This window comes from Ptychodera flava, chromosome 16 (assembly GCF_041260155.1).
Source record: "Ptychodera flava strain L36383 chromosome 16, AS_Pfla_20210202, whole genome shotgun sequence".
NCBI classification, from domain to species: Eukaryota; Metazoa; Hemichordata; class Enteropneusta; family Ptychoderidae; genus Ptychodera; species Ptychodera flava.
This window is the reverse complement of record NC_091943.1, coordinates 3,230,222-3,255,692: the sequence shown is the minus strand read 5'-3', so window position 1 is coordinate 3,255,692 and position 25,471 is coordinate 3,230,222. Positions and strand designations below refer to the sequence as shown.

Below are 25,471 nucleotides of genomic sequence, written 5' to 3'. Positions count from 1 at the left end.
TGGAAAATCCGACTTGTTCAAACGTACTGCTGCCATCAACGTAAGTTTTCGAAGTTCAGCTGCAGCTGGCAATAGTGCCATTTAGTGATTTGCATATTGACCTCAATAAGACCCCCTAAGAATACTGCGAATATTTCGTTTGCCTGAAGAGCCATACTCCAAACTATGGGGGCGCTCTCGCACAATCAAAGCTTCGACCGTGACGACTCAGCTCTGACATTTGTCTTCTGTGGAATGAAATCAAGAAATGTTGTGAGCCCCGGCGTTAGTGCTGACAAATGTATTTAGTCCAGACCAGAATTTATCTTGTCAACAGTAGCATTGCATACTTTACATTGTGTTTTGAAAGCTATTACTTTGCATGTCAACAAACTTCAGGGAGTAGAATGAGAAAGTATAATAATGTTTCGGAACCAAAAATAAGCTTATTATTATCACTCTTTTACAAGTTAGGTCTGTGTCTGAGATTTAAGTGTCTCATCGTTCAGGGACTTCATATTCACAACATGTCTTCCTCTAGTAGTCACTGTGATATGTGGAAAGGTGGCACTGCTGTCAGGTTGGAGTAAATAATTAGCAGTGCCTAGATATTAACCCTTGTCATAAGACCTGCACTGCATTGGTTCAAAGTAACTTAAAGTGAGTAGATAATGTAGCATGACAAAGGAGTGACTGAATGTAGACATAAACAGCTAGTATAAAAAGCGTTTTATTGCAGATGTCAACTTTACAAGGACAGTACATGCCTGTCTTGTTCCTCGTCACAACTCTGAACCACACCCCGGTTGGAAGTGAAAATTGATGATGGTCAAAATTGTCATGTAAAAACATAAGTCGCTCATAGTATATGCGGGAAGGCTGATATAATATTGCTTATATGAAAAACACTGGTCTAAGACACTTTTAGGTCACAACACAGGATAGTACTGCAACATTGTGTTAATATTAATTATATGAGTAACTGAGACTCACATCTTTACAGGTATTTAGCACTGTCAATGTCCCAGCATTCATTGCTGCCATACTGGAACACTATCAGTAACAGTAAGGTTATTTCAGATCATATTGAAATCTCTTACTTGATTAAAAACCATACTGCTACCACTTCTTGTACTAATATTGACATTTGAAAAATTATGTAAGTTTTAATATTTCAATAATTTGGATCGATGATTGTAGTTTGAAGGTCTAGGAAGTGCTTTACAAACGGTAACATAACAGCTGACCCAGTAAAAGTTGCAAAAATGATACTGATTCTCATTTTTGTTACAGAGCATAGACAGTTCAATTTCAGTTCATCAGATAACAATCTCTACCACATCTTTTGTTTGTTTCTGACATGATGGTTCAATTCTCATATACCTCCACCATTGGTTGAGTTTATGTATGACCACCTTGTCATGCTGAGAGATATATAACACATGTGTATCAAACATACACTTCAATTCACTGAAAACTGCTTTGTAGTTTATACTTATGAAAGAAGTTGCCAATACATTTTGTCCAATTTATGTCAGGGATAAAAAAATCAGTATTACAATTCTGGGTATCTGGGGGTTATTTTGACTGATGGGGCGAGATGTATGGTAAGTTAAGATAGCTGACCTGAGGATACCCTAATTAAGGTGACAACTACTGTTCTATGTTTGCATACTTGCATACTAATAAGCACTCAACTGTGTAGATTCTCCTTATCCACTTGCACAAACTCTAGTGGCCATGCACTCTTGGCATGTGAAAGTGTACAATTCTCACTGCTTGCTGCTTTCATTTGAGTTGTGAAACATTTTTGGAAGAAGTCAAAAATAAAAGATGAAAACAAACATGTTAATTTGGTGATTTATTCTTGGCGATCCCAGTTTCCTGTATTTATAATTTTCACCACCAGAGATGTGGTACACCTCCATAGTTCTAACCTGTTCAACCCTATTCCATGTTGAAAGGTCCAATATAGACTTTAAGAAAATATAAACTTTAATATGGTTACAAGCTCAATTTTCTGCAGAGAGTTCATTAATTGGAAATATGGTGGAAGGACTAAATATATTTTCAAGTTTGCTGCACAAGTGTTATAATTTCTTTCAGGTTACTTTCAGAGATAAGCAGTACATTATTATCTTTTTTCAAGGTCAAAGTTAACCATTCAGAATAAAGCCATAAAATTTCTTAACTAGGAGTGCTGGTTATATCAAAGAGAAAGCACACTGTTTCAATGGAAAAAAAAAATTGAACAGAAAACACAAGCTGGCAAAGTTAGAACATATAATAGTACAATATTTGTGTTCGATTTTCATGAAATATGCTCCTGTATATACTTAATTATTTAACAATGATTGCTGACCTCTTCCTGTTGGTCATTTTGAACTATACTTTAACAATTAAATTGCTGATCATTATCACACATAATAATAATTCCCGTTCCAAAGTCTCACACATAGAGCCACAACCATTGTGTATTTCAGTACTGGGCAATCAAAGAGAGGCTGAAATTCTAATTCTTCAAGAGATAAGAACATAAAATCAAAATTCCCTCCACAGTATTAAGTATTCTAAAAGATAGTTTCTGCTATCCAATTTCAGGATTCAATAGTAAATATGGATGGATCATTATAAGTTGGAGGGAAGGTCAAATATTGGCAAAATGGAGGGTGAAGATTATTTTAAATGCACACCATTGACTGCTTTCAGTGAAAATGACATACTGATGTGACTTGGTGATCTAAAGTAGACTCGCAATGCAAACTAAGGTACAATACAGCAACAGTGCCCTCCAAGTTCCCAAAGGTACAGAATATGTGCATATGAAATATGTTGAGGCAAAATTTTTGCATTTCCTAGCCCTATTTCCCTTTAAAAATGCAACGTTCCGTTCCATAACATGCCAAAAATACTCTTGGAGGTAATTTGCTGGTGCTAAAATTAGAGGTAGTCGTCAATGATATACTATCACTGTATGAGACTTTTCTGAAATGAGTTATCCTTTGATTTTGGGGGCAATGTGCAGTGTCTTGGAAGGTCTTAGCTTATTGGTTGGTTAATTACCATTGTCTAACGACAGAGTATTTCAAAACAGCCAATCACCTACATTAAAGCCTTACTTTCAGACTCCTTAAGGGCACAATAGCTGTATCTTTTAGCATTATTTTTGTGATTTTACTTCCAAACTAAAACAAGTTCGTGGGAATGTACTCATTGAGGGGTGTTTATACAAGTATAAGAAACTGTCCACTGGGACTGCATATGCAATTTTGAGCAAGATAAATAATAAATGTTTGCCCAAACAAAAAATGGCGCCCTCATGCAAATAAAGCAAAAAACACTGTACGGTGTGCATATATGCATTGAAATCTTCACAGAAACAACAGAGTAGTCCAATATAATTCATAGTGCTGAATGTTTTCCACTGGGACATCAAGTGCTTTGTTTTCTTTATAGTATTACCAGTTTTTAAAAATGGCGGGAAATCAAAATAACGGTTAAAATATAAATTTATTTGTCAAATTTTCAGTTGTAAAAGGCTGTATCCTGTAAATTTGTAAACATTTGAATAAAACCACAGAATATAGAAAGCCTTTTTGAGGTCAACAAATTTCACGAGTTACAGCTACAGGGCCTTTAAGTTGCTGTGAATAATGAAAATCTGCTGTTCAGATTCTGATATGATCATATGACCTTCGAGCCACTGCGCATCAGCAGGTAAATTTATGATATTTTACTGTTCTCCATTTTCATGTCCAAGAAAGCGTCCCTCACGTTGAAGTAATCTTCCTTCGAGTTGTACACGTGAGAACACAGTCTGCACCAAAATCGATCCTGAATGTAGCCAAGTACAATGCTGATTTTGTACTTGTTGTGAATCTCCACCTTCAGCTTGTCCGTGTAGTCTCGTGGGACGGTCGTAGGTACGTTTATTATGCAGCCTTCAGGTAGTGCCACCATGCCCATGAAGGGCGCCCTCATGTCACCAGGGATGGGTAGGCATTCAGTCTGCCATGCTTCGGCCAGCATTTCCATAGCCCATTCTATCATCTCTCTGTTGTATTGTGATACAGTTTCCTGTGGAAACAGCAAGATTCAGAATGAGGTGTGTCTCAAAGGGGATAGTTCAGACCGGGTTATTTTTTTTTTAAAACCACTTGCCTCCTTGTGGCTGGAGATAGGGCATTATGTGAAGCACTGTGGAGTGGAAATAAAGCACTGGCTCACAAGAATAGACCTGCATAAGTCTACTGTAACCATGTGTTTGGAAAACATATTCAAGTGAATATGTCTGGTTTAGGGGTAGAGTGTTTTGGCTCTTCAGACTCTAAAATTTTACGATTCTTTTCTGGTTTACCCACTAATGTGGACTCATTCAGCTGCTCTTCCTTGAATAACTGAAGTTTTCACAATCTTATTTTTTGTGAAAATGAAAAATTGAATTTTTTCCTCTATGGAATTAACAAAAGGATTGTGGCCAAAGTAAATTCCAAAGGTTGGTAAAAGTTAGCTTAAAGTTGTTTCTTTAGTACCAACATTTGCAAGGAGACCTCATTTCATTTTCTTTTGACACAGGGTGTAGTAAGGTACATGTACATCAGATTTACCAGCCTTTAAGTTATAAAGTGAATGGAATCCTTTCAGCTCATTTCTTTAACCATTTCATTCCAATTTTTCTGTGAATGGGTCAAACTTTACCACAGAAAAAAGTGGAATTAGGGAAACTATTGTGGTAAAAGGGTTGAGAAGATATCGGTAAATAGGCATGTTGGAATACCTAGATTTTAAAGCATCATAACCAGATTCTCTCACTTTTCATGAAAATAAAATAATTAACAAATTTTATAATTTGAGATATTACCTTGAGAACACAGCATATTGTGTGAGACTGCATTTTTTATTTTTTTCAGGAAATACTTACGTAACCACCAATATCTTGGTAGAACTGGATAGCAGCCTCTGAGGAGAAGTACTGTGAATTATCACATGCACCTTGCTGGTAGAACTGATTCTGCAAACTCTGCTGATAGTTGTGTGAGGTAACCAACGGTTTTACGGTCTTGTAGTGTTTTTGGTTCACCCACAGAAATGCAGACGGTCTTGGTGCAAACAACCATTTGTAGAGATTACCTGCATGACGAGCGACAAACCAGATGTAAAGTATTAGTGCCCACAATCACAGCTACCAGTGTTTGCCTATATTGTACTGATGTACGTGATGTTTTTATAGATTTATTGAAGCGGGGTACTGATGATGCAGTTCTGTCATCTCGCAGAACAGCGCCCTCTGGCATGAATGCTTAATTGACATTTATGAAAATTTTCTTTAACTCTATTATTGAATGGTCACCACCAATAATGAGACATGGTTTAGATGCAGAAAAAGCCAACCTCACCAGTGATCATGAAAAGGTTTGTGAGAGCAAATGACACAGCACTGGGGAAGGCGGCCCCATCAGCTAGGTGAATTGTGTATCATGCTGAAGGGACGAAGATTCAGTGTGGCAGTTAATCCATTGAGTGCTGTAATGTTACCCACAAAAATTTTAGAGGAACATTTTACCAATTTTTATGAATTTTTCTGTAAGTTTTTTTGATAATTTTGGATCAAACTGACATAACATTTCATTAGCTACAGATTTTATCAAAATTTTGGCAATAATCTCAAAAAACCTGACCTCAGTATATTTTATAAAGGCAACAAAAATTGACTTTGGCACTCAGGGTTAATGTGTATTCCTGTTTCCTTCATGTAAAGCAATTCAATGAGGCTGCATTCTGTGTGTCCTTCTGCTCTGTGCGATATCGTGAGAAAAGCAATGATTAGTCTCAGTTGAACCACAAGCTGCAACAATATGTATGCCACGAATTAAAAATAAAAACATTCTGTGCTCCCTGCAAAAAGCAGCTCTGCACTTAGGATGGACTGTAACAAGTTCCGCCCCATACAGTCGGTGATACAATGATAAATTTTGTTGTGAAACTGAAAGAGTTGAGACTACTGTATTTGAGTGCAAGTCACTCACCTACATAGTAATCAGCACCAAGCTGTTCTAAATTGAGCTGTACTTGTCCTGGTGCATGTGCTCCATCAATTACAACCTGCACACCCCTGTCATGACATGCTTGAATCAGTTCTTGGATCGGCATCAGCAAGGCTGTACTACTTGTAATGTGATCTATATCGCCACTCTGATTGATGGGTTGGCCTCCAAGATGTCAATGTATTTCTGGATCACCTCATCCTTTCCATGAATTGGAAATATGATGTCTACTTTGATGAACTGAAGTTCTGTAGACAATAAAAATATTACACATATCTGTCGCATGTCATGTACAGAATTCACCTCAGAGATATTTGAATTACAAGTTTGTAGATTTGAAGATGAAAATCGTCAAGAGAAATAGGGTTTTTACTTCACCAGAACGTTAGAATCAGAACAGCAATACATCTAATCTTGTTTTCTCATCAAAACAAACAATATCAGCCTTTTTTCTTCTTTTTTCTCATCTATTATTACTTTTTAGGATCAGGTTAAAGTGCAACAAACATACATTTGGCGTCATCTTCAGAATCAGCTTTGAGTGACCTTTCTGTCTGCTGCTGAAAATGATTCCAAACAGAGTAAGCTTCATCATTGAATGTGAAAAATGCTGAATTAAATCAACCCGATGAGAGATCAATGGCAAAAGTCACTGAAAACTTTTAAAAGGAACATGTATACTTTCAAAATTTTCTTTTGAATTGTAAAATTTTGTTCGCCAAATATTTTATGATCGGCATAATACCTCATATAGACTCATTTTCCAGCAGTGTTTGTCATTGCCAATCCATGAATCTGATGATGGTGTATTTTTGTCTTTGTGACTAAAGTGTTCAGAGTAGTGTTGAAAAGTTTTCAGCCATTTAATGGGATATAAACATCAATGTAAAAGTGCTTATTATACAGAAGACATAAGAAACCATATCAATAAAGATACTGAACGTACCCTGTGACTTTAATATTTGACGCACTTTGGACTTTGAGGAACAACCACAAACATAAAGCATTCATATGGCTAGGAATGTTGTGTTTCAAAGACATTGTTGTGAGTGGACATTAAATATTGAAATCATCCGATGCTATCGTAGACAAAGGAGTGGTTTAATTAATATCTAAAAGTGATGTAAAAGGTAAAGTGAATTTCTTAATGTTGGCTCAAAACATAGTCGTATCTAATGCTGGTGAAACTGACCCTCTAACATCATACTCAGCATCATTGTGCCTGACCCCTGAATCTGGCAGTGAGGATGAGGATGAAGCAACCTTATTGCTTGTGAAATTACACGAAATAATTTGGTTAGAAAGGTTAAAGTTCAAATGTCATCAAGTGCAATAGCACAACACAGTGACTGTCACCTAGAGCAACAGGTGAAGCAGTGGTGCATAACTTTATCACACAGTATACACTGCCTATTGCTAAGATGAAATGTGTATACCTCCATGGCATATGTCAAAAGGATAGCTCTTTCGGTTCAGGTAAAAGAAGTAAGGATGTATTTAGAAATCATTGGAGACTTAAAAGATGCAAAAGGTTTTACATTCTTGATGCAACACAACATTTGGTTTTCTGTCTTTGGGCAAAATGGCTGTCCTTCACTCCTAATATGGTACAGTTACATTGTTAAAATACAAAACTACCTTTGTCTGAGTTGTCACAGACATCCATGGCTGTGTTAGCAATTGCTGGATAAGTCAGGCTGCTGACCAAGACGCTGTCACCTTTGTTGAATTTGAATGATTTCATTACACTGTTGATTCCTGAAGGAGAAAATAATGAAAGTGACAATTGTATCGCTGCCATCTTTGATACTTGTTGATTTCTGTGAATATGTCAATCCCTATGTTGTGATAAGAAAGTCCCTTAATTGTGAACCAAAGTCACTCCACAAAGTGGGTAGGGAAATTGTTTACCCATGGTCTTTACCACACTACTCCATGGTTTCGTGTACACATTTTTGTCATTCATATAGCTCCCTGCTATAAAAACATACAAGTGGTCAAAAAGAGAACATGTACAAATGCATAAAAGACAAATTTACCTGTGGTGGTATTGTGAACAAACACCAAGTGTTCCATCTTGGCACCCACAAAGTCAGCTACAGTGAGCAAGGATTCCTCATAATAAATCATAGCTTTACTGGACACAAAAAAATCATCTGGGTTGTCTTCAGCTTCATCTACAAACCTGTAGAAGACAATGGACAGTGTTTACCATTATAAGATGTTTTCACATCAGTACAGTCCAATCTGGTACTGGTGTGTGTGTCATATGGTCAGTCATTTGCAACCATGGTCCTCCTCCACTATAGATGGGACTTTGACCACAGGGTTTTGCCAAGAATTAAGACGTTGGTCTAGAACTAGTAGAAGTAATGATAAATTGTCATGTATTGAGCATTTTATACGCCTTACTTTTGTCATGTGTGCGCCTATAGCTTTACCCCCTCATTAACTCTGTACAGTCCCCAATGTTGGTTACCCAATCTAATCCCATTCATTTTTTCCATGATCACTAATGTCGATCGCTTTCACTAAACAATTCGTTGGTAGCTCATAAGGCAAAAGACGGGATAGTCCACCACACAATACATGATATTAATTTATCATAATTAAGCTTATAAATTTAACTCTATCAACGCTATACCCGGTGGTGAGACTGTGCTTCAAAACAGTTACCACACTGATATAGGGATAAACCATTAATAGATTACGGGAAGGTTGTCAAATACTGGTCAGTGAGCAGTTTCGCTAAACAGGCGCTCGTGGGTCGGATCGTCTGCTTGATCAATCGATCTCCTTCGTTGCCCTGCACTCTCAGTACTCGATCGTTTGTTCGAGCAAACAGCTAAGCCCATAAAGCGCCTATATTTCGCTACGTTTAACCCAATTGCAAGAGGCGAAAAACAAATTTTACCTCCATTGTTCACCGAAGGTCAAAGCATGACAGATTTAAAATACATTTACACTGATTTAGAGAACCAGATGGTATGCACTTGTGTGAATATGGGGGCGTATTCTCACAATGACTAGACGAAACAACGGGACAAAAGTCCAGCGCCATGCGCCAGCAGTTTTCAAGAGACTACAGTTACACCGAACATTTTATGTAGTTACTGACACTGTAAAGGTAATAAATGAGTCAGCTGGCCGCCGCGCATTGCATTGAGCCACGACGGACCATTTGAACTGTCACGACTTAGTCTTACCTTTGCCTGGCACGAAGTACTGGTCTAGGTGTAGCTCCGAATGAACCGTTATTGCACGGGCTTACCTCCCTGGATATTACAAACTCTTGCTCTCGTATTTCTCGACCGAATTTTGCCTTCCCCTGTTTTCGACGACTTCGCAGCTTCCATACCCAAAGCGCAAACAGACATGTGCCTATCGTTGACGTGGCGGCTAACGCCAGAAACCGTACTGTCATTCTGTTAACCTACGTACAGATGCTCTTTCAGAAACTGTCAATGTCATGTAGTATATGTGCCTGGCCTAAAAGCCGGAGAAATATGAGTTTCTGACAGCTAAAGCTCGACCGTCTTCTGCTTGTTCAGTCCTGGCGCCCTCTTTTCCTGACCTCAGTGCGACCTTTCACAGCTGACGCGTGAAAGGACCGAACAGTAAGAACAGGGAAGGGGGTTCTGAGCAGTGAATTTGTTTAGGGTTCTGGATTTCTTTTTTATTAATTTTGGAGAAGAGGTAACATTTATAGCCATATCGAAGCTTTAATGGAGGATTTATTACTATGACCATGCTCGCCGGAACGAGCACACTTAAAGCTTTAATAGATAAGCGGTTTCTCAAGACGAATTACAAACTCTCTGTTTCCCCATAGACCCTCGAGAAAAACTCAGGGGTTTATGATTTCCCCCAGCAGCTGCAGGTCAAAACATCGACAACAATGTTTTATTGTGCAATAATAATTGTTAAAGTGTTTGTCTTAAATGCATAGATAACACTAATTTCTCAGTTCCTTATTTATTCATTTGTTTATTAATAACATATAAAATTAGCTGAACTCAATAACTTCAAACAAGTAAAAGGGATGCAATTGCTCCAAACTTTATCGTTTCAAAACCTTATAAAAACCAATTCACAAATTTTACTGAGACACATTAGTACGTAACATGCACAAATAAGTCCCTAAAGTTGTGCCTGGTTTTAGTACACTAGTCAAGACGATGAAAAGTAACTTACATGCCTAATAGTTACAAACTATTAGCGACCTAAAAATTAAAACGTGCTTCTAATAGTACATTTACTGAGGCGTAGGAAGCAAGTTCAAAGGGGGATAACTTTAGTTTTGAGAAAAATACATGCTAATGTGCATAACTTTGCATACTTTGCATTACTTTACATATCATTAAAGGGCACGACACTGCATCCAGCTTGTATGTTGTTGAGAGATGTGTCAGGCAGCTACATCATGCTGTCCGATTCATAGTGAAAACACAGATATGCTCGATCGAGATATTTATATAATAGAGAAATCAACAAATACATGGATGTTGATTCAATTTAGAGACAACTTTTTAAAAAATCAGTCAATGGTGTGATTCACTGTCATGAGTTGGGTATGATCTTATTCGTTGCGTCTTCTGGTCGTTGTATGACAAAACGTTACTAATTCAAATTTCAAAAAATCTAGATTCCCTATCCTGAAAGCACAACTGAGCTGTTTTTGTGGTTACCATGAAAATAAACGTTGTCCCTTTTTCCGAGTTGTCCCAAATTTCGTGTTTATTTCCCATCTGGGAATATCTACCACCGCAGAGCGCATGACATGTGATAAATCATTTTTTCACAAAAGTATCAGCTCGCAAGGATGAACTGAATGCCAACGTAACACATCCGGTAACGGGTTCTTTGACGACATTTGCGTTTTGATTTTTTTTCGTTCTCGGCCGCAATAGATGTTTCTTTAAGATATATGATAGAGGGCGGGCTTTTCATTTAACCTGATACAGGTCTAGACACAGTGGGTTGACTTGATTGGGACGCCCCGGTTCATGTGACCGGAGTATGACGGTTCTTGCCGTCACGTGGTCGGGGTCGTCCGGTGGATTCTCCAATCAAGTGGCCGCCATATTGTATTCGTCGTCTGCCCCGACCAAAATCGATCGGGCTATTCGGGGATCCCCGATAGATGCGCGCGCAGAATCCCCGACCCAATCAAGTACGAACTTACTTGGCCTGGGTGCACGGTCTACACCGGTCGTCCCAAGGCTCCTTTCAGACTGTAGAACTTCCCTGCGTATTTCACTCAAATTAGGGGTGGATCATTTGATATCCGGGGGCTTGGAAGATTTAGGGGAAAAAGAGATTCCAATCAGTTGCCTTTAAAAAAATATTCAAGTCAAGGATGGCAGAAAAAGTACAAAAGATTGCCAGCAGATATGAAGTAAAACATAATGCACAGACAGTACAAGTTTACTTAAAATTTCATCACTGGTATTATCACATTTCATTTCATTAATGCCCGATTTGATTAATATTTAAGTCACACGTTTGCTTTTTTTACATTTACCCAGTGTTTCAAGTTGCAACATTAAGTAGCATCGTTCATTTGTTGTGCTTATGCAGTTTTCTCCCACTTACACCTCAAAATATCTCGAATACTCAATTAAGTTTGTCAAATTAGCCTGCACAAGATACCATGTGTCCATTGTTGTTCTTTACAGTGATATGTTAGGCAACCATGACTTGTCAAAAAAGTATTTGTTGTACATTAAATGGTTCCCACATCACCAATAACTTTTCCAAGTTCTAACAACTTTAAGCACAACATTTTCAATGCAACAATATGACGAGGGTTGAACAAGGGTGCAAGAATTTGCCATAAATAGGCCTACTTATAAATGTCTTAACATATCCTTAATTTATGATTTATTTTGTCTTTCAAAACATGTTACAGGATAGGCCTACATTGTTAAAGGGCCAGTATCGCAACTTTTGATTATTTTTTCATTATTTGTTTGTATGTCGATTGCAAGTTCAATGTCATTCTACTCTTAGAAGATGGTCAACACTTCCTCTAGTTTGCAACTTAGCATCAATATGGACAAATGCACTGTTATTGTTTACATTTGAACATAATTCTACTCTGGACTAGAATTCATTTAACAATAGCAATTCAGTTTACTCACATGCAGACGAGTCGACAAGCTGAATACTGTGTATTTCAACATGCTTTGGGAGTAGAACAGGAATTATGGTTGATATTAAACAAAATTAGTGAAAAAATCATTAAAAGTTTGCATTACTGTGAAAAAAATATATTTTCAATTTTCCTATCGGGATATTCACTTGTCTCTGTTGACAAGGTAATAATGGGAAATCATTCCATGTCTTATATATTTAGAGTCTTCAAAATGGCAACCGAATAAATATGTAAATTTCAAACTATTTCTGTATTAGGAGGGGGACACCACGTAACTCCTAACCACCCAAAAGTAATTGGATTCATTGTCATTTCAGTATTCAACCACCTCTGTGCATTTGCAGTCTTTCAAATCATTAGTCGGTTTGCGCATAATATCCTAACCTGCTACCAGGTAATGGTTTCCTTACTGATTAAGACCTAGATGATTTGTCTCCATCAGTAATTTTAAAGGATACTTCTAATTTCTTTCAAACTTTCCAGCATTCTGAAGCAGATCGATGCCTTTGGCCCATAGTTCCAGTAAACGTTGTGTTACCTTGCACCTTACTTTCTTTCTGTTTTGTCATGTCATCAGAAGAAAAGTATAACAAAAAGAATGGGAAATATTGGCATTCCAACACGCGTATCGATTCCTCTGAGAGGGAAAGTAACGAGCCGGACAGCTTGAGACCCCCCGAAATCAGGTCACAGTGGTTAATGATCGGAGATTGTAGTCGAAGTAACGACCCATGCGAGTGGTCGATGGCTCGAGTCCTACTCACTGGTCGTTCGCTGAATGAGAACATGATCGATCTGCCCGCCTGCCAAGAAATCACGGGTGTACAGGGTTTTGCACAAACAGCTTCATCGGCTTTTCCTGTAAATACTCCGATACTTGCTACCTTTCATACATCTGCTACCAGAAGCGTGCTGACACAACAAAATACGGTTACTCTGTGAGGTACAGTAACCGTGCTCAAAGAAATACAACTTAGGCCACGGTTACTCTACTGCGGGTTAGAGTAACCGTGTCTAGGCCTACTGACCATTATAGGCCTATAGGCCAATATACTGCCAAAAATAAATTGTGCTTTTCCGATAACATGGTTTTCAAAAATAGGGTAGGTAGGTCAGCAGGATTTTTTTCCAAAATATTTTTATTTTTAAATATGCATTTTTAGGGGTCCAGGGCGGTCAAACACTGGCCACAACATTTCCAGAAAAATGTATCATACATATAAGCTTAAAGGAAAAAAAAAAAGATGTCCCCGTACGAGCAAAAATCAAATGCCAAGTAATGAACGCGTCATTTACGGTTTTTTGCGTTCTTTTCTTTTTACTTCCGTGTTTACGTGGGTCGGCAGGTAAAAAATAGGGTAGGTCGGGTTATCGGAACAGCACAACTTTTTTGTTCGGCCTAGTATACATCTTCAGAGTGAGCATCTAACCCTGCTCTACTTGTATAATCTGAAGTAGGCCTAATAAACTTATATTGCCATTTTATTAACCTCACCAGAGTCATACTTTTTGCAGCATCAGTGAAAGCATATACGCTAAAATGTTGACACTACGACAAGCGAGATGCGACTTCTTGTTGGGGAAAGATGGCAAAAATATAGGTAGGCCGGCCCATCACGAAAAGTTGGAGAAAGGGGCAAACTATGTGTTGGCCCCTCCACTTTTGAAAGTTGCCGGGGGCCATCCCACCCCCGCTTCCAACACCACTGATTTAGTTTCTTTTTAAGGGCGATAAAAAGCACATTTCGAGTCGCGATTCGGGAGCTCTCGAAAAGTTTTAAGTATAGGATAATGCACGAGTGGAGTGCAATCGTTGAGATACTTACCGACACGAGGGCCGTAGACCCGATACTAAGTCAGTATCTCAACGATTGCACGACACGAGTGACATTACGCGGCTTACAACACGTCAACAACACCTGGTGCAAATATTAGCCAATCGGAAACTACATAGCGCTCGTGCGTCAGCCAATCAATGACCTTAACATGTAAACCTGTATTCATTTATTCGTATTGGTTGAGCGTTGTCACGTGCTAACCATAAAGCGATGCGATTTCTACATGCCACGTCATTCACTTCATGGCGTTCGAGGTTAAAACATCATGTCAGATAACGACGACGTCAAGTTATTTTTATTACGCAAAATTCATTCAGAATAGAACCTGACAAGCAAGAAGACGCCAGTTACTCAGGGGATGACAGGCTGTTCTAGGACTTCGATGAACTTCTTAACGAGAAAAAGTTAGAAGAGTCTGCTTTGGAAGAAACTCAAATTCCACCAGGTTTGCTAAAGTCCGCCCGCTCATACCGAGCCGACACCTTCTAATGTACCCAATAGTGTTTATGGTTCCTCTCGTTTAAACATAAAAAGTGATGCTGAAATACAAAAATTGGCACTCGAAAGAATTCCAAAAAAGCGAGAATACCGCGACATTGGCACTATAGGCATTATCGGATAATATTATCTAAGTTATCTAAGTTAGAGTCTAATATTAGACGGGTGGGGAAGAGGCAGATGCCCAACATGGTGTTTTATCGGATAATATACGATAAAATCGATAATATCGTCTAAAATCTAAGTTAGAGTCTAATATTAGATGAGTGGGGAAGAGGCAGATGCCCGACATGCTGTTTTATCGGATAATATCCGATAAAATCGATAATATCGTCTAAAATCTAAGTTAGAGTCTAATATTAGACGAGTGGGGAAGGGGGAGATGCCATAAAACTGCATGTCTTGCATCTGCCTCTTCCCCACTCGTCTAATATTAGACTAACTTAGATTTTAGACGATATTATCGATTTTATCGTATATTATCCGATAAAACAGCATGTCGGGCATCTGCCTCTTCCCCACTAATCTAATGTTAGACTCTAACTTAGATGTTAGTGTCTAATATTAGACGAGTGAGGTATAGCTGATGCTCGACATGCTGTTTTATCGGATATTATCCGATAAAATCGATAATATCGTCTAAAATCTAAGTAAGAGTCTAATATTAGACGAGTGGGGAAGAGGCAAATGCCCGACATGCTGTTTTATGGGATAATATCCGATAAAATCGATAATGTCGTCTAAAATCTAAGTTAGAGTCTAATATTAGATGAGTGGGGAAGAGGCAGATGCCCGAAATACTGTTTTATCAGATAATATCCGATAAAATAGATAATATCGTCTAAAATCTAAGTTAGAGTCTAATATAAGAAGCAGATGGGTGGAATATTCTAAAAACGCTGTTTTATCGCACAAAATCGATAATATTATCCCTATTAGATCACTTTGGTCTCATATTCCTGGAACTCTCTAACTTGGACATTTTAGACGATATTATCCGATAATAAAGAAAAAGCCTATTTCGCGCCTTCATGCAAAAAGCACTCCGAGTGCAGGCTCAAAACAATTGGGCTGTGAATACCCTTAAATTTTGGCGAAGTGAAAGAAATAAGCTGGCACAGGACAATTCTTTAAATATTAGTGTAATCCATCCAGAGCTAGAAGAAATGACCAAAGATGAGGTGAATTATGCGTTATCGCGTTTTGTTTGCGAAATGAGGAAGAAGGATGACAGTGAATATCCTGGCCAAACAATTTATGAATTAGTGAGTTTACAAAATCACGTTCAAGGTAAATAATGCTACCGCTTTTTAAATGATTCGGCCTTTAAACAGCTCCAGGATAGTTTAGACTCTGTCATTAAAACTAGAAGTAGCATGGGTATTGGCATACAAAAACTCCAAGCCAAAGTTTTGACACTGGCCGACGAGGAAAAACTCTGGGAGCAGAAATTGATAGGGGACCGGACTACACACTGCAAACTTTAGTGGACGCCCAGGTAGTCTTGTTCGGTATACATTTTGCCTTGCGAGGGGGTCAAAAGCACAGAAATTTACGTCCCGGTCAAATAGTAAAAAAGCTTTGCAAATCTGTGGGTAAAAACTATCTCAAGTACACAGAGGAAGTGTCGAAAACAAACAGTGGCGGCTTGGCATGTAGGAAAGTGCAGCGAAAGATTACCACGGCATTTGAAAACGACAACAAAGAAAGATGCATCGTCCGTTTGTACGATCTAGACAACAAACTTTGGTATTAAAGTTCTTGTCCAATGTCATTAATATTATAAACCTGCGTAATTATTTCTGATTTCGCCATGTAGTGAATAATAACTCTTGTGTACTCCCCCAGATCGCCCCGAGACATATCTGCAGCCAGCCAGGAAGATACAGATTGTTGGTATACATTCGACTACGCCTATTGGAAAAAATACACTTGCGAAAACAGTAGGGAGACAATGCGAGAATGCTGGAATATCAGGTTTTTACACAAACCACAGTTTGAGGGCAGCTGCCGCCACACGTCTATATAGTGATGGAATAGATGAGCAGCTTATTGCCGAAAAAACAGGTCACCGAAGCTGTGCCATCAGATCCTACAAGGTAAACTGTTAATCACACAAAACTGAATGCAAACAAACATTGAGCCAAGTAGCCTGTAAAGCCGGTACTGTGCAAGAACAAGTAACATAGCTAGGTGAATAATGACAGTACCGAACAACCTACTGCTAAATGTCAGATTGTATGTCAAACAATTAAAAAAATTAAATGTATACAGTATCACTGCACAGAATCGAAATCCCAAGTAATATAAGCTTAACGTTAATAAGGCGATATTCTCTGTACCATTACAGCGTACCAGTATTGAGCAGCAGTTCGAAGTGAGCACGGTGCTCCAGGGAAATGCACCGAAAATACCGAAGACATCTGACCACAAAGACAGCAATCAAACGACGAAGATGAGCGACGAGGTAGAAAGTGAAGGTGAGTATATGAAGCCGTCGGCGCGAAAGGTGGTCTACTCAATTACGTAAAGGTGGAAGCTGTTCTCCCAGAAAATGGGAGTTTTTCTTTCAAAATGACAAAACAATGATCGTGTAATTTAATAGATGAATTATTAAAGTAGCATATTATCATGCACCTGTCATACTGTCGTTTACGTGTGTTTTGTTCAATGTTTGCTCTGGTGCAGGGCATATCTAGATAATGCCCCCGGCCGGGGCATTATCTGGATAATGCCCTCCCCCGGGGTAAAATTTGCATAGAATGGATGCTTTATTATATAGAATGCCTCTCGAGAACAAAGAGCATAGACCTTTTCCCGTTTATCCCACAATGCATTGCGGTGACTTTATCAAACACCGTATATAACAACGGATTTTTATAGAAGAATGACACAAATTTGCAATACAAAATAATGCCCCGTGTATAATCTAACCATCAGCGACGAATATAGGTCAGGGTGTAATCTGCCATAGAGTTCTATGAGTAACGTACCCTGCGTGTACCAGACGGCTAAAAAGTTATATGCGTAACGTAGGCTTTGTATACCCTAACACGCACTGCATCATGGAACCGGTAAAAGAACTGTTGACGTTTGTAGTGTTGTAAGGGACTGGTCAGCTTCTTCAGCCTGGGGGCGGTGGATTCAAGGGGGGTCACCCTGTTTTTGACTTTGGTGATAGGGGGGGGTCACCATGTTTTTGAAATGCCCAATAGGGGGGTCAGTGTGTTTTTGAATTTTGACACAGGCTCATCACTGCCTAAAATGCTAGTGTCAGCCACAAATTTCATCATTCAGTTGTATTTTTCGGCGCGCCCTTTGGGCGCGTAACTTTAATAATCAGTCATATTTTTCAGCACGCCCAACTTTAACATATCAAGCATACATACATCAGAGATATCTGTATGTTCAATATTTTTCAGCGTGCTCTTCAAGCTCATTATTTTAATATATCAGACATTTTTTAGCATGCCCTTCAGGTGCATGACTTTAATATACAAGGCATATATATCAGAGATATCAGGATGTTTCATATTTTTGGCGCCCTTCGGGCGCCATACTTTAGTAAATCAGAGATATCTTGATGTTTGCTAAGTGAAAGTGTACCATTATGAAATCTGCATTTCATATGAAAAGGATGACAAATTCCTTATACTTTTGTGTTCTCTCTACGAGAATTCAGTATGAGAAAGCAACATGCACAAATATTTCACAATATATATTTGATACAGTGACTTATTTTAGAGATAGAAAAATGACAAGATATCTTTCCTTCTCATTGATGCCATCATTTTCCTTTGTGTCACAGGTTTTCTGTAGAAAGGTGCTTTATATGAACAAAAGAACAGTTAAAAAAGGCAGTTTTTGTCATTATTAGCTGTGCTTTTATGGTTTCAATGTCACAAGAAAAGGTCCTCTCAGACACTGTACACATCAGATTTGGCTAAAAAGGCTCTCTATGGCTCCTCAGGAGATTTATTGGATGGTTGGGCAAGTCTTAACACCCATATCAAAGTTTTTGATTCACTGCTTTTTCCTCTTTGATATTAATGATTGACATCCATTTCTGTACAACAGTTCAGGACATCTGGTTAAGCATAGAAAGTGTGAAATACATTCACAGCTCATGCAAAATACAGCTCATTCAAAATATACTGTATTCAAACTTTAAGATTGACACTTTGAAATTCCTATCTTACAACTGTAATGTCAACAATTTCATTAAAACATAGAATGACTATTGAAAATATAAATATATGTAAAATGTATATATATATATATATATATATATAATTTATGTCCACCTTTTGTTTTACCGATGTCGCGCCGGGGAGGGGGGTCACACTGTTTTCGAAATTTGGAATAGGGGGGTCACCCTGTTTTCAAAATTTGGAATAGGGGGGGGTCAGTCACTTTTTGACGTCGGCAAAAAATAATCCACCCCACCCCCCCCCCCCAGGCCGAATTCGAAGAAACTGACCAGTCCCTAAACTAAGAAGATGCGGTGATGGCGCTAAACGCCACCATGCGAGCTCTCAAGCTAATCGTCCGTTCTTTATATTTGCACAGTACATGTCACGACCCATGTCTCCTTGGCACAATAGCAGTTCAGTACCTTCGGAGTTTAAGCCCTACGAGTATGGCGAGAGTGTCCGGCTTTGGCTACGCCGGACACTCTCGCCATACTCGTAGGGCTACCTTCGGAGTATGCTTTCTCGGGGACGGCGTAATGCCGGCTTAATGGGGCGAAAACTGAAGCTCGCGATCATACCATAACATGGCTGTTCTTATACTATAGATAAAAACGTCACGGCGCGGTCGCGGAAGCTTGTCGGAGAGGCAACATGAATATTAATTTAGGCGATATAGAATTATTCATATGCAAATATGACAAAGTACTGAGTGAATAAGGCCGTGTATAAACGATTTTCCGAGCAAAACAACTGTTGCGAGCTGTCATGCATAGCCAGAGTAAGATAATATGACAAACGGAAATCTTTAATTGGAAACAGTGTGACCTACTGATAAGTAGTGCAATAAAAGAAACCATACACCGTCAATTTACACCGTCTTTCGCACAGATCACGCGCATGCGCAGCAAGGCGCCTTCGGGTTCGAAGCAGTACACCGCGAACAGAGTTTCTGTGAGTCCAGTATATCAATTACACAATTCCCGATATCAGTATACTTACCTGGCACAGAGGTCAACCGTGCTGCTGCGTTACTCTACAAAGTCGACACACCTGCTCATTAATTCAAAAGAAGATACGAAAAGACCAGTCTTCCACCAAGCTTTCTAAGCTTCAGTTCTGTGACGTGTGAGAACGTGAACTGGTGTCTTTTCTGCTATAGGGGCCGTGTGGCCCGTTGAAAGGGTACGTCCTTTCCCTTCCTTTCGTTACTAATTGGATTTTAGTTTTTTTCTTTTTTTTGAGATGTTTGGTCCGAGGCCCGCACCTCGTAAAGTTAGAACTTTGCTTTTATCTTTTGAAGTTTCTGTTGAAGTCAAGGAGGTTTTTAAGAAATTGAGAGATGTGGGAGTGGAGGTTGAGTCTCACTTGGAAGCTGTTCAGCGGCTTCCTGGTAATAAGTTTGACATTACTTTTAGGCAGCAGTTTTTGAAGCGCATGTTTGCGCAAAAACTGAAAGATTGTGAAGGTGTCAGCATGCATGCGTATGAGGATACCACTATTGTAACAGCGTTATATATTGACAACGAATTTGATGACAATTATGTCCGTCATGTTTTGAGCCAATATGGGGAGGTACAAGCCTCTAGAAAATGCGTATATGCGGATCATCCGCAAGTGTACAACGGCATCAGACAATATCGCATGAAGCTTAGTAAGAATATACCGTCTGTGTTAAGAATTGGCAATAGGAATGTGGGGTTGTCCTACGCGGGACAACCCAAAACCTGCTTCAAATGTGGCAAATTCGGGCATATGAGCAAGGATTGTAGGGAAACGAAATGTTTCAAGTGTTTGGAGATGGGACATTCGGCCGTGAATTGTACGAACAGTATAAAGTGTACCATTTGTGGAGAAACGGGCCACGTTTATAGAAACTGTACTTTATCATTTGCCAGTAAAGTTTCGATGTCCAAGTCATGGACATCCGCGGCCTCAAAGCCACCTGAGGCTCCTCATGGAGACATGCCATCCCAGGCGGCTGCGGGGGAAGGTGGAACAGAAAAAGTAGATTCAGATGAAAAAAATGATGACCAGGTGATTGGAAGTGATATGGAATGTAGTATTGATAAAGTTGATTCTGAGGGGCATAATTTAGATTCAGGCACAGAGCCAGATGAGGACGTGGAACCTGCCACGTCACCGGGTGACCCAGATGACATTGCACCAGACTCGATGGATACACAGGTCACACCTGGTCAAAGAGAAAGGTCAGAATTTGAAGAAGTTAGTGATTGTAATTATAGTCCAAACACTGGCTCGCCTACCTCAAGCCAGGTGTCGGACGCTGAAGTTGACAACACTGAAGGTGACAAAATAGTTCACGTAAAAGCTGGTCCTAGCTCATTGCCAACAAAGCGTCCGGCCCCTGACTCTGTTTCCTCAGATGACGATACTAAACGCTTCAATTTGGAGGACAGTGCAAGCGACAAACTTGTAATTGACGAAAGTAGCTTTGACGAGGGAATTATTTCACCACACCCTGTCTACCCATCGGCCCTGAGTCCCTCCACTGGAAAGTCGCATGCTCGAAAGGTTACGGACAAAATGCGTAATTGCAAAGTCCACGATTTAAAGTCCCTCGTCATTTCTTGTTTTTCAATATCGGGTCAGCAATGTGATTCGGAACTTGTTGGATGGGAAGCGGCAGTTAACCATTGCAGAGACAAGCATAAACTAACCAAAATTAGTCTTGCTTGCGTAGTAAACCAGAGATGCAAGAAACTTGGTAACCCATCTGTTTGGCTGGACCATTTATGTAAGGCCCATCCATCCTTTGTGTCTGAGAAAGGGCTGCATTTTTTTGATTCTTACTTCTCTTAATTTATGTTACATTTTGTCCTTTCCTCGCTCCTTATGGTTTTTATTTGTTCACTTAATGTAAATGGGCTGCAGAATGCTAGTAAACGTACTAGTGTGTTTCAGTTTCTTAGAGACCTTAAGTATGATGTTGTTTTCTTACAGGAAACACATATTTCTTCTAGGAAGGAGGTGCAACTGTGGAATAAGGAGTGGGGAGGGGAGGGTTATTGGAGTATTGGTTCAAATGTAAGTTGTGGGGTAGGGATACTAATTAAAAGAGGTTTGAACTGTTCTTTCAAAGATGTTAGGGTTGATGACAAGGGGAGAGTAATTGCTGGAACTCTGGAAATTGATGGTTCTCTTTTAAAAGTATGCAATGTCTACGCCCCAAATAACATCACTCAGCGGCCTCAGTTTTTTAGGAATCTTGTCGACTTCATAGCAGGTTCCAGTCCAGTTCTTTTAGGAGGGGATTTCAATTGCACAGAAAGCATGTTAGATGTATTTGGTGGTTCAATGACTAGTAATTCTCGCTTTATTGGTGGTAAAGAAATTGCTGAAATTTGTGCTGATTTTGATCTTTGTGATGTATATCGGGTAAAAAACCCCACTGGCCGTGCTTACACATGGCGGGATAAAAATAATAGCTTGGGTAGTCGTCTTGATAGATGGTATGCATCGAAGTTGCTCAATTGTACCTCGAACTTTGTTCCGTGCCCTTTTTCCGACCATGATGGAGTCTCTGTTAGTGTGTTGCCATTTAATGACGTTCAGAGGGGCCCTGGGTATTGGAAATGTAATGATAGTATTATTGATCACGAGTTTATTTCAATTTTACGTAGTCATTTTGATAATTGGTTAACTCTGCAAGAAGGTTTCGATTCTATGAGTGGTTGGTGGGACATGGTCAAAATTCGCACCAAATCTCTGGTAAAAAGAAGAGCAAGGGAGGTGGCTGATAAACGCCGTGAACAAATTCAAAACCTGCAGGATCATTTGACTCAGCTGACGTCGAGCTTAAATTCGGGTGATAGATCACGTATGACTTTGGCAGATTTTCACTCTACCAGGGATAAGTTAAATTCACTTTATAATGAGAAATGCATGGGCGCTAAAATCCGCTCTCGTGCGAGACTGCTCGATGAGGATGAGAAACCATCGCGGTATTTTTTTCAAAGAGAAAACCAGAGGGCCCGCCGTAAACTAACTACAAAACTGATTGATGATAATGGTACTGTTTACTCCAATCAAGCAGACATTATTGCTAAACTACGTGGGTTTTATGAAGAATTATTTTCTTCTAATGGTCAGCTGGATGCAAAGGAGCAGGAGTTTTTCTTGTCACATATTGAAAAAACTCTCAGCCAGGACCAGAAAGAATTTCTAGATTCCCCTTTTACCCTTGAAGAGCTTTCTTGCGCTTTGAAAAGCATGGCCAATAACAAGTCACCAGGTCTAGATGGTTTAACAAAGGAATTTTATTTGAAGTGTTGGGAATTTATTGGTCCAGGGTTCCTTGATGTGTGCAATGATATTTTACGTTGTAATAAACTGAGTGATTCCCAGTGTCATGGGGTCATTACTTTGCTGGATAAAACAATTGAAGGTGCCAATGAACAAGCTCGTTATAAGCCTGAGAATAAGTGGCCCATCTCTTTACTCAATGTGGATTACAAAATCATTGCAAAAGTTTTGAGTAGACGACTGAGTGTGGTTATGTCTTCGCTTACTAGCCCCTTTCAAACATGTGGTGTGAAGGGAAGGTCCATTCATGATAACTTAGTCACCTTGAGAGATATTTGTTTTTTGGCCAACCAGAGAAATCTGCCGTGTGCTTTTGTGTCCCTTGACCAAAGTAAAGCTTTCGATAGAGTAGAATGGGATTTTTTATTTAAGACTCTTTCAAAGATGAATTTTGGGCCCACGTTTATGAATTGGCTTCATATTCTTTATACAGATATTTCTAGTTCAGTTTTAGTTAATGGTTTTTTATCTGACCCGTTTCATTTAACACGTGGTGTGAGGCAGGGGTGTCCACTCTCACCCTTGTTATATGTCTTATTCATGGAACCTTTTGCACAATGTGTTCGCCGTGATGATAATATAAAAGGTTTTGCTTTGCCGGGCAGTGATTTCAATGAATGCAAGTTATTTCAGTATGCCGATGATACTTCGGCTGTCATTACAGACAATCGTTCTTTTTGTCACTTATCAAGGTTATGTAGTCGTTTTAGTTCAGCATCTGGTTCTCGGCTTAATTTACGGAAATGTAGAGGTTTGTGGTTGGGTAGGTGGAGGGGACGTCAGGATTCGCCCATGGGTATTAGCTGGAATTCGGATAGGATTAAAATAAATGGGGTTTGGTTAGGTAACATAAATATGGGGATGGTAAACTGGCATGAAAGAGTTGAGAAATTTTGCGGAGTTTTAAAATCGTGGCACAGTCGTCAGGTTTCGTTATTAGGCAAAGTTTTACTGGTCAATAATGTTGCTTTTCCATTGCTTTACCATGTAGCATTGCTGTTTCCGTTGTATTAGCAAAACGATTAACACTGCTGTTTTTAATTTTCTTTGGGGTCAGGGTAAGTGGCAACCTGTTGCTAGAGAAACTATGTATCTCCCAACTAGCAAAGGTGGTCTCGCTTTGATAAACATAGTTCAGAAAGCTAAAGCTCTGCTTGTTAACAATGTTTTAGGTATTGCCCTTTCTGATCAGCAGAAACCTTGTAAGCCTCTGGAATTGAGAAAGTTCTTCCCAGTTGTGTTGAATAATTTACAGCCGCATTTCAAAGACCCTCCGCAATGGTATAAGTGGTCCATGTACTCGTTGTAATGTCTTTACGATACAGCGCCCTCTACAGTTAGTTGGCAATCACTTTCCACGAATGACTTTTACAATCTTTTTCTGTCGCCTGATAATATTTTCCCGAAGGTCATACGGTCTCATCCTGATAAGGAATGGAAGTCTATTTGGGCTAACCTTCATATTGATATTTTGGACAATAAGATGAAAGAGTTGTCATGGAAATGCGCTCATAATGTTATCAAAACTAATGATAGGCTCAGTGGGTGGCATTCCTTACGGATCTCTGCCAAGTGTCCCCGTTTATCTTGTAACTGTAGGGAGACTCTACAACATCTCTTTTTGACTTGTGAGATTTCTCGGTTTTTGTGGTCATGGCTGGAGGTAAAACTTTTTAAGATGTATGGCCCTTCTGTTCAGGTTTGTTGGGATATGATTTGCTACGGCTTGTTACCGCCCTCACTGAGTATCAAGAAAGGACAACTTGCTTTATTTTTAGTTAACTGTGTTAAACTTCAGATTTGGAGAACTCGTTGCCTTGCTGCCTATGAGGGTGTTCATCACCCGCCAGAGACTGTTCTTACCCAAGTGAAGACCATCATTAAAAACAGAATTAGATCTGACTATTTTAGATTGCCTTTAGAACAATTCAAAAGTATTTGGGCCATAGAAAATGTATTTGTTAGTGTCAATGAGAACAGGATCAGGATTTGTGTCTAGTCTTAATGCTCTGGGCACCGTACTCCTCACGGGACTTGGGCCTCGGCCTGGGTCAGCTGATAGACACGCCTGACTTGTTGTTTCTCATCCTGTTGTGTCACCGGAGTGTCGAGCAGAGATGTTCAGCGGTTCGACAGAACTGTGTGAGTTTGTTTTTGTTCTGCATTTTGTGTGTTAGAAGTCTTATTTTAAAGTATATGTTATCTTACCTTTTTGTTCAGTTTTGTTTTGTTTCCACGTTACGATTTAAGTTGGAGATGGCAGGGGGAATCGTACTCTCTTGTGCCTCGAACCAGCGTGGCTGGCCTGCCGGAGGACTCCAGTTGATTTTCTAAGTTCTTTTATTTCCTAGAATTGTACTGAGATAGCTAGATGATATAGTCTTGTTGTTAGATGAGACAAGTTAGGATTTTTGACTTATGATTTTGTTTATTGTCCTC

General features: G+C 39.3%; 1 protein-coding gene across 2 annotated transcripts; it reads right to left on the bottom strand.

Annotated features, from left to right (window-relative positions):
* Positions 1–693: 693 nt before the first annotated feature.
* LOC139152534 (uncharacterized) lies at positions 694–9,595 on the bottom strand. Of its 2 annotated transcripts, XM_070725735.1 has the most exons (7): positions 9,230–9,592; positions 8,063–8,208; positions 7,662–7,781; positions 6,006–6,271; positions 4,901–5,109; positions 3,614–4,056; positions 694–3,108 (listed from the first exon to the last, which is right to left on the bottom strand). In XM_070725735.1, exons 1-4 carry the CDS (start codon positions 9,445–9,447, stop codon positions 6,159–6,161), a joined length of 597 nt encoding a protein of 198 aa, XP_070581836.1. In that variant the 5' UTR covers positions 9,448–9,592; the 3' UTR covers positions 694–3,108; positions 3,614–4,056; positions 4,901–5,109; positions 6,006–6,158. The 2 variants fall into 2 exon arrangements, with proteins under 2 accessions (XP_070581836.1, XP_070581835.1); XM_070725734.1 differs by lacking the exon at positions 694–3,108 and having other exon boundaries at positions 3,562–4,056; positions 9,230–9,595.
* Between the last annotated feature and the right edge of the window lie 15,876 nt (positions 9,596–25,471).